The sequence below is a fragment of the Pelophylax lessonae genome (genome assembly GCF_965119305.1).
Source record: "Pelophylax lessonae genome assembly, chromosome: 2".
Lineage (NCBI taxonomy): Eukaryota > Metazoa > Chordata > Amphibia > Anura > Ranidae > Pelophylax > Pelophylax lessonae.
Window position 1 is genome coordinate 580,518,277 of NC_138769.1, and position 14,438 is coordinate 580,532,714.

General features: G+C 42.7%; 1 protein-coding gene across 1 annotated transcript in view; it reads left to right on the plus strand.

Annotated features, from left to right (window-relative positions):
• The first annotated feature begins 8,371 nt into the window (after positions 1-8,371).
• The window catches only part of MARCHF9 (membrane associated ring-CH-type finger 9), a 318,438-nt gene continuing 312,371 nt past the window's right edge, over positions 8,372-14,438 (plus strand). Inside the window, exons 1-2 of the mRNA XM_082246606.1 lie at positions 8,372-8,625; positions 8,804-10,084. Of these exons, the coding sequence (XP_082102732.1) occupies positions 9,761-10,084 (324 nt within the window). The 5' untranslated portion in view covers positions 8,372-8,625; positions 8,804-9,760. The remainder of the gene's footprint in view (positions 8,626-8,803; positions 10,085-14,438) is intronic.

Consider the following 14,438-nt stretch of genomic DNA (forward strand, 5'->3'; position numbering starts at 1 on the left):
ACACCTGATATTTTCCCCCACTTGGTTGTGCAGGGAAGGGATGGCTTGCCTGGAAAAGTAGTGGCGGCTGGGCACGACGTACTGTGGGACAGCCACCGACATAAGGTTTTTAAAACTGTGCGTCTCCACCAGACGGAATGACAGCATTTCAAAGGCCAATAATTTTGAAATGCTGGCATTCAGGGCCAGGGATCGCGGGTGGGTAGGGGGGTACTTCCTCTTCCTCTCAAGTGTTTGGGAGATGGAAAGCTGAACGCTTCCACGGGACATTGTGGAGATGGTTGTTGGTGACCCAGGTGGTGGTGTTGCTGACAGATCGTCTGTTTGCGGGGTGGCAGGTGCCGGTATCACTACAGATGTGGCTGGAGCGGCCGAGACTGCAGCAGAAGAGGAAGCAGGATGAGCCAGAGACGTTTCTTGGTTTTGAAGGTGTGTACTCCACTGCAGCTCGTGCTTTGCACTTAGATGCCTGATCATGCAGGTTGTGCTCAGGTTGAGAAGGTTCATGCCTCGCTTCAAGCTCTGATTGCACAGGGTGCAAACCACTCGTGTCCTGTCATCAGCACATTTTCTAAAGAACTTCTACGCTAGAGAACTCCTTTGAGCTGACTTTGGTGCGCTCGTTCCCTTGCTGCGTTGGGCAGTAGCGGGCGTAGTGTCTAGGGCACGGCCGCTCCGCTTCTGCACCCTGCTCCCTCTTCTGCTGTGCTGGTGGCTCTGTGCGACCACCGCCTCTTCCTCCAAACTACTCAGGTCACCTGCATGACGTTCATTCCATGTGGGGTCGAGGACCTCATCGTCCTCCACATCATCTTCCACCCAGTCTTCACCCCTGCCCTCCTTGTCGGTCTCCACAATGCTGAACGCCGCAGCAGTTGGCACCTGCGTTTCGTCATCATCGGAGACGTGCTGCGATGATCCTTGCATGTACTCATCTTGAGAAATAAGTGGTTGGGCATCGCTGCACTCAATCTCTTCCACTTCTGGGGCAGGGCTAGGTGGATGGCCCTGGGAAACCCTGCTGACAGAGTCCTCAAAAAGAATAAGAGACTGCTGTATGGCTTGGGGCTCAGACTGCTGGCCTGATTTGCAAGGGGGTGAGGTGAAAGACGGTTGGACATTGGCTGCAGGTGCCAACTCTGACCTTTCTGCAGTAGACTGGGTGGGAGACAATGTGAAGGAACTGGAGGCACTGTCAGCAGCAAACCAATCTACTATCGCCTCAACTTGTTCTGGCCTCATCACTTCTAGGGGCGTTTGATGCCCTACCAAATACTGATGCAGGTTCTGTCGCCTACTCACACTTGAGGAAGGTGTTTCACTTGTGCGTGTAGCTGGCACAGATCGACCATGTCCTCTCCTTGCAACAGGAGCTCTACCAGCAGCACCACGACCCAGGCCACGGCCCTTATTTGACGGTCTCCTCATATTTCTGTAATTTAAGATCTTGCCCTAGAAAGGTTTTTATTGAATAGCGGAATAGAAAATATGATCCAAAAAAAGTGTATGTATATCACACGTACACAACCACACTAGGCCCCAATTACTATTGTTTGTACCCCTAAAAGGCTAGATGAGGAGTAGGGGGAGTATGGAACAGGCAGCACCCTCAAACCTTCAGAAGTATGAGATGAACCCCAACAACTTGGAAAGGTGGATCTCTCTCACACGTACCGACACAGACTATCCCGCAATTCAATTGATCCTCAAAGGTTTTTATTGAATAGCGGAATAGGAAATATGATCAAAAAAAGTGTATGTATCTCGCACGTACACAACCACACTAGGCCCCAATTACTATTGTTTGTACCCCTAAAAGGCTAGATGAGGAGTAGGGGGAGTATGGAACAGGCAGCACCCTCAAACCTTCAGAAGTATGAGATGAACCCCAACAACTTGGAAAGGTGGATCTCTCTCACACGTACCAACACAGACTATCCCCCAATTTAACTGATCCCCAAAGGTTTTTGATTAAATAGCGGAATAGAAAATATGATCCCAAAAAAGTGTATGTATATCACACGTACACAACCACACTAGGCCCCAATTACTATTGTTTGTACCCCTAAAAGGCTAGATGAGGAGTAGGGGGAGTATGGAACAGGCAGCACCCTCAAACCTTCAGAAGTATGAGATGAACCCCAACAACTTGGAAAGGTGGATCTCTCTCACACGTACCGACACAGACTATCCCGCAATTCAATTGATCCTCAAAGGTTTTTATTGAATAGCGGAATAGGAAATATGATCAAAAAAAGTGTATGTATCTCGCACGTACACAACCACACTAGGCCCCAATTACTATTGTTTGTACCCCTAAAAGGCTAGATGAGGAGTAGGGGGAGTATGGAACAGGCAGCACCCTCAAACCTTCAGAAGTATGAGATGAACCCCAACAACTTGGAAAGGTGGATCTCTCTCACACGTACCAACACAGACTATCCCCCAATTTAACTGATCCCCAAAGGTTTTTGATTAAATAGCGGAATAGAAAATATGATCCCAAAAAAGTGTATGTATATCACACGTACACAACCACACTAGGCCCCAATTACTATTGTTTGTACCCCTAAAAGGCTAGGAGTAGGGGGAGTATGGAACAGGCAGCACCCTCAAACCTTCAGAAGTATGAGATGAACCCCAACAACTTGGAAAGGTGGATCTCTCTCACACGTACCAACACAGACTATCCCCCAATTTAACTGATCCCCAAAGGTTTTTGATTAAATAGCGGAATAGAAAATATGATCCCAAAAAAGTGTATGTATATCACACGTACACAACCACACTAGGCCCCAATTACTATTGTTTGTACCCCTAAAAGGCTAGGAGTAGGGGGAGTATGGAACAGGCAGCACCCTCAAACCTTCAGAAGTATGAGATGAACCCCAACAACTTGGAAAGGTGGATCTCTCTCACACGTACCAACACAGACTATCCCCCAATTTAACTGATCCCCAAAGGTTTTTGATTAAATAGCGGAATAGAAAATATGATCCCAAAAAAGTGTATGTATATCACACGTACACAACCACACTAGGCCCCAATTACTATTGTTTGTACCCCTAAAAGGCTAGGAGTAGGGGGAGTATGGAACAGGCAGCACCCTCAAACCTTCAGAAGTATGAGATGAACCCCAACAACTTGGAAAGGTGGATCTCTCTCACACGTACCAACACAGACTATCCCCCAATTTAACTGATCCCCAAAGGTTTTTGATTAAATAGCGGAATAGAAAATATGATCCCAAAAAAGTGTATGTATATCACACGTACACAACCACACTAGGCCCCAATTACTATTGTTTGTACCCCTAAAAGGCTAGGAGTAGGGGGAGTATGGAACAGGCAGCACCCTCAAACCTTCAGAAGTATGAGATGAACCCCAACAACTTGGAAAGGTGGATCTCTCTCACACGTACCAACACAGACTATCCCCCAATTTAACTGATCCCCAAAGGTTTTTGATTAAATAGCGGAATAGAAAATATGATCCCAAAAAAGTGTATGTATATCACACGTACACAACCACACTAGGCCCCAATTACTATTGTTTGTACCCCTAAAAGGCTAGGAGTAGGGGGAGTATGGAACAGGCAGCACCCTCAAACCTTCAGAAGTATGAGATGAACCCCAACAACTTGGAAAGGTGGATCTCTCTCACACGTACCAACACAGACTATCCCCCAATTTAACTGATCCCCAAAGGTTTTTGATTAAATAGCGGAATAGAAAATATGATCCCAAAAAAGTGTATGTATATCACACGTACACAACCACACTAGGCCCCAATTACTATTGTTTGTACCCCTAAAAGGCTAGGAGTAGGGGGAGTATGGAACAGGCAGCACCCTCAAACCTTCAGAAGTATGAGATGAACCCCAACAACTTGGAAAGGTGGATCTCTCTCACACGTACCAACACAGACTATCCCCCAATTTAACTGATCCCCAAAGGTTTTTGATTAAATAGCGGAATAGAAAATATGATCCCAAAAAAGTGTATGTATATCACACGTACACAACCACACTAGGCCCCAATTACTATTGTTTGTACCCCTAAAAGGCTAGGAGTAGGGGGAGTATGGAACAGGCAGCACCCTCAAACCTTCAGAAGTATGAGATGAACCCCAACAACTTGGAAAGGTGGATCTCTCTCACACGTACCAACACAGACTATCCCCCAATTTAACTGATCCCCAAAGGTTTTTGATTAAATAGCGGAATAGAAAATATGATCCCAAAAAAGTGTATGTATATCACACGTACACAACCACACTAGGCCCCAATTACTATTGTTTGTACCCCTAAAAGGCTAGGAGTAGGGGGAGTATGGAACAGGCAGCACCCTCAAACCTTCAGAAGTATGAGATGAACCCCAACAACTTGGAAAGGTGGATCTCTCTCACACGTACCAACACAGACTATCCCCCAATTTAACTGATCCCCAAAGGTTTTTGATTAAATAGCGGAATAGAAAATATGATCCCAAAAAAGTGTATGTATATCACACGTACACAACCACACTAGGCCCCAATTACTATTGTTTGTACCCCTAAAAGGCTAGATGAGGAGTAGGGGGAGTATGGAACAGGCAGCACCCTCAAACCTTCAGAAGTATGAGATTGTGTTCACTGTACCCCACAAAGATTGAGTTCACTGCACCCCACAATGATTGTGTTCACTGCACCCCACAAAGATTGTGTTCACTGCACCTCACAAAGATTGTGTTCACTGTACCCCCCAAAGATTGTGTTCACTGCACCCCACAAAGATTCTGTTCACTGTACCCCACAAAGATTGTGTTCACTGCACCCCAAAAAGATTGTGTTCACTGCACCCCAAAAAAGGATGTTGTTCACTGCACCCCAAAAAGGATGTTGTTCACTCCACCCCAAAAAGATTGTGTTCACTGCACCCCACAAAGATTGTGTTCACTGCACCCCAAAAAGATTGTGTTCACTGCACCCCAAAAATGATTTTGTTCACTGCACCCCAAAAAGGATTTTGTTCACTGCACCCCAAAAAGGATGTTGTTCACTCCACCCCAAAAAGATTGTGTTCACTGCACCCCAAAAAGATTGTGTTCACTGCACCCCACAAAGGATTTTGTTCACTGCACCCCAAAAAGATTGTGTTCACTGCACCCCAAAAAGGATGTTGTTCACTGCACCCCAAAAAGGATTTTGTTCACTGCACCCCAAAAAGATTGTGTTCACTGCACCCCACAAAGGATTTTGTTCACTGCACCCCACAAAGATTGTGTTCACTGCACACCAAAAAGGATTGTGTTCACTGCACCCCAAAAAGATTTTGTTCACTGCACCCCAAAAAGATTGTGTTCACTGCAGCCCAAAAAGATTGTGTTCACTGCAGCCCAAAAAGATTGTGTTCACTGCAGCCCAAAAAGATTGTGTTCACTGCAGCCCAAAAAGATTGTGTTCACTGCAGCTCACACACAGAAAAATGGATGTGGATCACTGACACCTGCCTATCTCCAATCCCACACCACACAGCAATATCGATTGTAGTTTGTAGAACACAGTTTCCCTAAAATTCAGCAGACTCTGTCCCTAACAGGATTGAGAAGAGATCGTAGATCAGGATTGAGTGCAGACCCCACCCCCCACACAGCAATATCGATTGTAGTTTGTAGAAGACACTGACCCTATAATTCAGCAGACTCTATCCCTAAAATGCCTACAACTCGCCCTGCCTAAACACTCCGACCTGTCCCTCAATTCTATCCGGACACAAATGGTTTTTTCCTGCCTATCTTTCCCTAATCAGCAGCCAGCACGTTGATGTGTGCTCTGTCCCTGAATCTAAGCAGCATAATGACGCCGCTGCGGCTGCCTCGAACTTATAAAGACTTGGTCACATGCTTCAGACGGCCAATCACAGCTACTGAGACATTTGCAGGCATGGCTGGGATGGCTTAAGGCACACCAGTTAAACGATTGTTGATTGGCTGTTGAAAGCCCGCCATGAAAAGAGCGCCAAAGCATGCAAAACCCGGAAATAAAACGACCGAACACGGATTTTTACCCGAACATACAGTAAAGTGTCCGTGTCCGTGTTCGGGTACAAAAAATCCAATTATTCGGTACGAACACGAATAATACAGTCCGTGTTCGCTCAACACTATTCCTAAACCCTTATTTCGATTTAGATGTACATACCCTCGAATTAAACCTGAGTGTGTACACTTTCAGTCCATATCCATTATATAACTATAGCTTGAATATATTTTGGTAAATACCGGAAACATCTAAAAGTGTGCCTGTGTCCAAATATATATGAACCTAACTGTATATTACTCTGTGTGTAACGCATCTATATAAAATATACGAGTTTCACTTTTTGAATTGAATTACTGAAATAATATAATCTGAAATAATAAGGGCGCCCTCTGATGAAGTCCATGGCGATACACGTAAGGGCGTGACTACGCGGCTCTGTCAAGCACCTGGACTGCTACAACTATCCATCGCTTCGCTCCACTGCTGGTCGGTGATCAGGTGAGGACAAGTAATGCAGGTCCAGCCGTCTTAAAGGCTTGTTATATATGCTACAGTTTTACTTTATTGTTGTAAGTGCAATGTGTAAGGGGGGTTTATATGGGGAAATAAAGTTATCATCCTACTCTCCCCTCTTTACATATCTTGCATGTCCTATGATTGGAATTTGCTCTGGATTTTGTGGGTGGAGAGTTGTGATAAGAATCCTGGTCATCTCCCTTCTTCGAGTGAAGAGGAATGTTGTGGAGAGAATTGCTCATTCCAGGATTACTGCTTGTATCTGCCTAGGAATATCCAGTTAGGGGTGGTCATTGCGTTCCTGGTTGCATTCAAAGGAAATTATGTGCCTTCTACCCATTGATTTCTGGTGAGTGCGGTACCATTGGGAGAGGCTGCACGTGGTGTAGTGAAGGACTATTTATACCATTTATAGGATTTCCCTCACATGGTGTACTTCAGGATCATCCCTTACCAAATGGACTTGTTTATAGAGCATTTATATATATATATATATATATATATATATATATATATATATATATATATATATACTGTATATATATATATATATATATATATATATACTGTATATATATATATATACATTGACCTTTTTATTATAATTAGTTCCATTACTGCATATTTTATCTATTGTATATTTTATTATATTTATTGAACTATTATCATTTGTGTCCCTTGAGTATAGGTCATTCATGTAGACTATTTATATATGATTTATCAGCGCCGCCTGGTGCTCTGGGTCAATTGATCCAATTCACCCTTTTATCTATATTGTCATCATTTGTTAGGTGGCAGCTTATTGTTTACATATTACCTCCTTACATCATTGGCGCAGGGAAGAGACTTCTTGTGATTCTCATAGGTCATTCTTCCATTTTTATCTTAATAACTATATGATGCTTAGCTTAATAGGATTGACTGTTATACTGTTATACGATCCTTTTGTATAACTGAATTGGGCCTTAGTTGCCTGCATATGTGAATTGCTTGGAACCATGTGTCATTCTATAATATTGTGTCCAGTACCTATGACCTGATATTGTTGCTTTACTTTTTGTACTGATCACGATTTGCTTCCGACTGCTGTTTCCTGGTTTTGGTTACCTCAGTGTATTATTATATGCACGTTTTCAACTTCAATGATAATAGATTAAACATAAATTTATGAAGAAATTAGATTTTTATTAAATACGTTTTATAAGTAGAAAATTTTGTTTTTTCCTAATTTTCTGTCTTTTTTCATTTATATAATAACAAATATAAAAACCGAGTGGTTATTAACTACCACCAAAATAAAGCTCTATTTGTGTGAAAAAAAATTATATCAATTTAATTTGTGTACAGTGACAGCACAGTTGCCAGTTAAAGTAGTGCAATGCTGAACAGGAAAACAATGCTCTGGGGGGGGGGGGGTAAAACCTTCCATAGCTCAAGCGTTTAATAGGAGTAAGCTAAAAATATTTGAAATTCAATGTGGAAATTAATTTGTGATTTTTTTGTTTTGATCATAAATACGATTCAAAGGGCTGGATCCCTCTGGCTGGAAAGGGTTAAGTATACAAGGCTGTGAGCTTTTCAATGGCAGTATTGGTTGCTTGCAGAACCTGACTAATCTCTCAAGGGCTGTTACAATGAACATGAAGCACACAGTGCCCGGGGTGTTGTTTCCTTTCTTCCCAGCTGTGGCTGGTATTATTTTGCACACCCTAACCTAGCAGGGGTTGTCTGTGAATGAGCCAGGTTAAGCCTAGCATCCCCACACCGGTCACTTTCACATCTCCCGCCCCACTCCCACGTGAATGCACACGTCAGGTCCCCTTAGATCCCTCACCCAGCTGCAGATGCGCAGCACAAGCCTGGATCACATCCCCAACCCCACCGCACAAAAACACTCTACAAAAAAAAAAAATGTTTTATTTAACATGCCATACCGGAAGAAGAAGCCATATTTATCCAGCCCTCACTTTATAGCTATCCATTTCTGCCACAGCTGAATGCAATAATAAAAAAAAAAAACATAATAATAATAATTCTGTGCTGCTGGGTGGAAATAATGCATCTCCTGGAGCCAGAAGGCTGTGAATGGTAAGGAATCAGCATCCTTATTCGGATTCATGTGCATGGCGTGTATTTTTATGTGTCTTATGTATGGCTTGCTAGTGGGGGATAAGCTTCTTATCTGTGAATTTAGGGGGGGATCTTACATTGTGTTTGTATTGCCCTAAATGTTGTGTGCGTTTTTTTTTTTTTTTTTCCCTTGCAGTGAGGTGGCTGCCCAGCAGGATCAATGTATGAGCTGCTGCTGATGCAGGTCCCTCGGTTAAATCACGAGTGGATGGATGGCAAGACAGATCAGACTGGGGATGCTGAGAGCTGAAACAAAAGAGAAGCCCTGCGTGTTTCATCCGAGGAAAAGAAAGAGGAAGCAAGGGGGAGGGAAGACATAAGATCCAACGGTTGGAGAAAATCCAGCACCTTGTCCAGATCGTTGCCTTTACGCTGGATTATTGCTATTTCTTTTTTTGTGGGCTGATTTTGCAGAATAGCCTTTTTCATTTTTTTTTAGGGTGGATATTTGGTTGTTACTAGGGGGGCATGGAAGGCGACGCTCTCCTAGAAATAGGATGGGCAGAGAAGATATCTCATTATCCCAGGCAGTCTGCTTCTTCTTTTCCCATCCTGCATCTACGTTAATTGCTTTCTCGTGTATTCAGTTGCATTTAACCGTTTCCGCCTTCCCTCTGCTTTCGGGTGGTAGACATTAGATTGTTGCCCACCTCCCCCCTTACCAGCTGTCAGCCCCCTTTGCAGTAAGGTTGCAGGTCTCCCCCTGGCTGACCCCTTTTTCAGCACTTGTTAGTAATGCTTGTCGGGAACATTACAATTATTCTTATACAAGCTCCCCTATACCCGCTTTAATTTGATTTTCTCAGATGAATCATTTGAGCTCAGATTATTTTCTCCCCCCCCCCCTTTAATTTTTAAGGGTTGGTAGATGCACCTTATTGCAGTCCCTCCAGACCCTTTAGATAGACAATAGGGAATAGCACTCACTTAACCCCATGCAGTGCAGTCTTCTCCCTGGTACACAGGAGCACAGAGGAGCGAGGAGCATTCTATTATCATTGGGTCATTCTGGACCAGTGTCCATGCCTCTGTTTCTGGGACCTGTCTGGCTGTGTCCTGGAAGCCCCCAAACACCCAGACCGCCGGCTGGTGAATGATGTTTAAGTACCGGCTTCGCATGTTCTTTAATGAACTGAAGGTTCTGGTGCTGACCCGATCTGGGCGAAGTGAACCTGAGCCGGGCCACGCTATGCGCGGACTTGGCGTGGGGGGCTGTGGATGGCCACCCTTTGCGGACTGCTCCTCTAGAGACGATGATGAGGAATACTATGGGTCTGATCCTAGAACCCGCAACCTGGGACTGGAAGAGAAGGACGGGAGGCTCGGGGCTGCGCTGGACGCCGTTTCCCTGGGCAGCAGTATCGATAGTGGCATGAGGACCCCGCAGTGCAGAATCTGCTTCCAAGGCCCTGAGCAGGTGGGTTGTGTTCATTGTTGCATGGCTGTTGCACTTCGGGTCAACCTATGTATGGCATAGTGTCTCACAAGTAAGTCACCTGAGGTAAATGGTCTGGGGGGTGTGAATATAGAGGCATGCATTATGTTATGGTTTCTCTTCTCAACAACAAGCTTTGTACCACAACGGGTGGCATGTCTGAGATGCCACGGCTTGCATGGTTATGTCTTGCATTCTATATCTGTATAGCTGTATGAGATAAAAAGGGCTTTTGGAGGCTTATATAATTCATTTGTATTATATATGTTTTCTTTGTTTTATGTGTGAAGCAATATAGGATTATCTGATTAAAAAAAAAAGGCACCTGTTATCTGGAAATGTTTTAGTAGTTGTTATGGCTGTGTGTGGATTAGATGTTCATTAACAGTCTATGGTGATATTTACAGAGACCATGGTCACTGCAGGTAAGGGAAGTTCATGCAGAATAGCTAGGCTCATTTATAATACATGACCATGGTAATGATTGGAAAAAGGGTCTCTTTAAGTGTATATGTACATCACATCCTTAGTATGTCTAGTTATCCGTCTTATAACAATAGCCAACACCTGTGCAGTTCTTTAGAAATGGACAATGGAAACACCAGGGTTGCAACAGGGAACATTTCTTCTGTCTGTTCATTGTAATACAAAAGGCGTATTGGCTTTGCTTGGAGAGCTTACATGAGGAAATTTGCATAGAAATGTTTCTGAGTAATTGTGTCTGAGATCTCGCTGCTCTATCTAAGCTTGATTGTGTCTGAAATCTCTTCCTGGGGGCACGGTTTAATATCATAAGCTGAAGTGGCTATTTACCGACATAACGGAGTGGTCATTCAAGCCAGTTGCTGTTACAGGGATCAGACAGTCACAATGCTGATGATTTACTGGGGTGTCTGAACTTCCCTTGGGTGCTTGTCTAGAAATAGACCCAAGGGTGCTTGCTGAGAATAGTCTTGATTGCATGGTTTCAGTCATCGTTGTTTGTGCATTCTGTATTACATTTCTTATAAAATTGGATTAGATCATTTGAAGAAGCATAATGTTTATATCTAAAACCTGATGCTGTCTTTTCATATTATAATACATTTCCAAAGGGTATCATGGTTGTGGTATTGTATGGTAGGGAAGCTTGCTTATGTTTCTATGTTTAAGTGGAAATACAGAGGAACCATTTTTTTAGGAAACAATCGATTCTGTCGGCCATTTAGAAGTCTTTTTTGTGAGTATAGACAACAAGATGTTTGCTATCACTTTTATCATACAAAAAAAACCCACCTGGGTGCAACCCTCTGAAACTAGTTTCACATTACTAAAGGCTTGATTTCCCTGACTTCCCAGGTTCTGCCCTCCCACCATTTCCCTATCCAGTGAAAGCTCCGTTATTGAACATGGAGACATTCTCAGTGGGAAATGAGACAGCAGGTGGGTGGGGATTGGCTTAACAGTATGGAAGTCAAGCAACAAAATGAAGACAGTATCAGAATTGTGCATTGACTTGGGTTTTCTGGCTTCAAATAATAGCAGTAATTTTCTGGTGCCCATTGTCAGAGGTACATCATAAAAGTCAATGAACAGGTAATCTTGATCAGAAAACACCACAATTATGGCAGGTCAGAGAATATGTTTAGTTTCATTTAATATTAATTTAATAATTCACTGAAGTTGGACTTCATCAGGGTCAATGCTTCCAGGTAGGACTGCAGTCCTAGGTCATTTGTTGCTGTATGTGCATTCTCCCTCTTTGAGAACTACAAAAGGCTACGTTTGGAACTAGGAAGTTCAAATTTAATAAAAATGTTTGCTACACTCCCCACAGGACTTAAATCTTCAAATAATTGGTGGATGCTTAAAGTGGTTGCTAGGGATGGTGGGGTGGCATACCAGGACCAGATACAAATATACAAAGTCACAAGAGAATGACTTTTCAGGCTTTGTAGTGACAACCTTTGACTAATGTTTACCCCTACTGAGTATAAGTTGTGGGTTTGGTTTTAAGCACCACTTTAGGACCTAATCAGTAAACGTAACTCTTCAAGGAGGAAGAATTGGCTGGCAGGGTTCCACCTACAGTTACCACAACTTGATATATACAAAATGAAATAATGTTTTTGTAAGACCATCTATACACTGTCAAATGTTATCAACATAGGTTATCAACTGCGGTATGTAGGGGTACTTACAGGGGGTAATTTTGGGGATACTTCTGCTTGCTTAGCCATCATAGCATAGAATATAAAGCTAGTGTAATCTGTAAATCATTTACAATACAGACCTGAGGATGTGGTTGGAAAACATTTATAAATGATTAGACGGTATTGATAATAAGGTACATTTCCTAAAGCCATCCTGAGCTGGGAGGTTACCACACAACACTGTCACTAATAGCATCCAGTGTACTGTGTAAAGGGTTCTAGGCTGGGTTGACTCACTGTAGTAACACTGCAAACCACCATTTAAGTGTGCATAAACCAGCTGCCGATGCCACCATTTTAGTTTGTGACATCATAGATGTCCCATATGCGCATCATGGTGAGTGTAATCAAGGTGTCATGTGACCTACCCTTTGTTTACAGTCCTGCATGACAGGTCAGGTAGCATGAGCGCTGGATTGCAGCACTGATCACTTCATCTCTAATGGGAGTAGCAGAAGGAGGGCACAAATGTTATGTGTTAAAGTAACACACAGCAAAACACTGTGTTGTGTGGTGCGCTGCCATTCCTTGTTAATTGAATCTAAAGACATACACACAGTGTGTTGTAGTGCACCAAAATGCACAGATGAAAAAACTGATCAGGATATTTTTTTGTACTTAGGTGTGTTCACAGGCTATTTAAGATAAATACACTGTCCAATGCAATATGCATGTTGAAGCATTATTGGCCCTCATCTGATGCTTACCTTATTTGCATTGCTTTACTATCTTAACAATAAATGCATTTCACTTCAGGTGTGCTTTAGGAGATACTTCAGATACAGTGAGCCACAACAGGAAATACTTACCATACATTGGTTTTTATAAAGGTATACATACAGTATTTACTAGTTCAGTAAATGCAATACCTATAAAATGGATTGGAGAATCGCTATATTAGAAGATCTAGCAACTGTCTATTATGACTATGATAGTCTGAGTTGAATGTTTAAACTTCAGTGCAAATGAGTCTTTGCCCAACCACAGTTTTGCTGAGTTGGCGAAACATGGATATGCACACATGCTTAAAAATCCCTATAACTGAAGGTAAGGACCTTCACTGCATACAAACTAGCATTTTGCTTACTTATTACTCCATATACCGCATGCATATCAGCACTGATCATTGCATTGCTTGCACAGCTAAAATAAAAAGGCAGCCTAACAAGTCAAATTAGGTTTTATGTTTTCTTTGCTATTATGCTCTTACTTTTGTCTGGTAGCAGAATTAAATGTTGATTATTTGAATCTAAATCACATGTTTCATGCATAAAACGACAGTTGATTGTTGCTAAGGAGTTCTTCAGTCTTCTTAAAATGTAATTTTGTAATGTTGATATAACTGACATTGAAAACTGATGCAGGGTGGCCACTTCTAAATGTATGTACTAAGTTTGGCATAAGGGCTTGAATTGCAGTCTATTGGAGCATGGGAGATTAGAGTAGAATGACCATTTAATAAACTAGGGCAGTGGTCACCAAACTGCAGCCAAGATGTGGCCCTTTGCTTACATTTATCCGGCCCTTTGGGCACTTTCCTTCCACTGATATGAGGCACTAATCCTTCCACTATCACCAATGAGGCACCATTACTCCCACTAATGCCCACATTGGTGCACTGTTTCCTCCGTGGACAACAAATATTGGGCAATATTCATTTCAGTGACACCAATGATGAGGAATAATTTGTCCCATTAATACCAATGGTGTGGCAGTATTCCTCCTCCTACTGACAACAAGGGCTATGACATTTTTACTCCCACTGACCATCGAGCCTGAGACATGTTCTGCTCCCACTGATGCTGGGGAATATTTTTCTCTCACTGGCTAAAGTCAGTCCTCCCTAATGGACAGTAAATTGGCCCTTTTGTTTAGAAAGTTTGGAGACCCCTGTGCTAGGACATCATTCTTAAGAAAGAGTTTGAGTTTGTTTGGTGTCAATGTGAATTTGAGCATTTGAGGGAGAACACAGCACAGTTATTTGCCATCAGTGTTGGCTCAGTTTACAGTATGGTTGTGCAAGAAGAAATGGACCTAAGGGTTGTTCACAAGTACATGTAGGCATCCCATGTTGCTTATCCACAATATTCAAGAAGCAGATTAAAAACATAGGGGTTAATTTACTATATAAAGTTACACTTTGT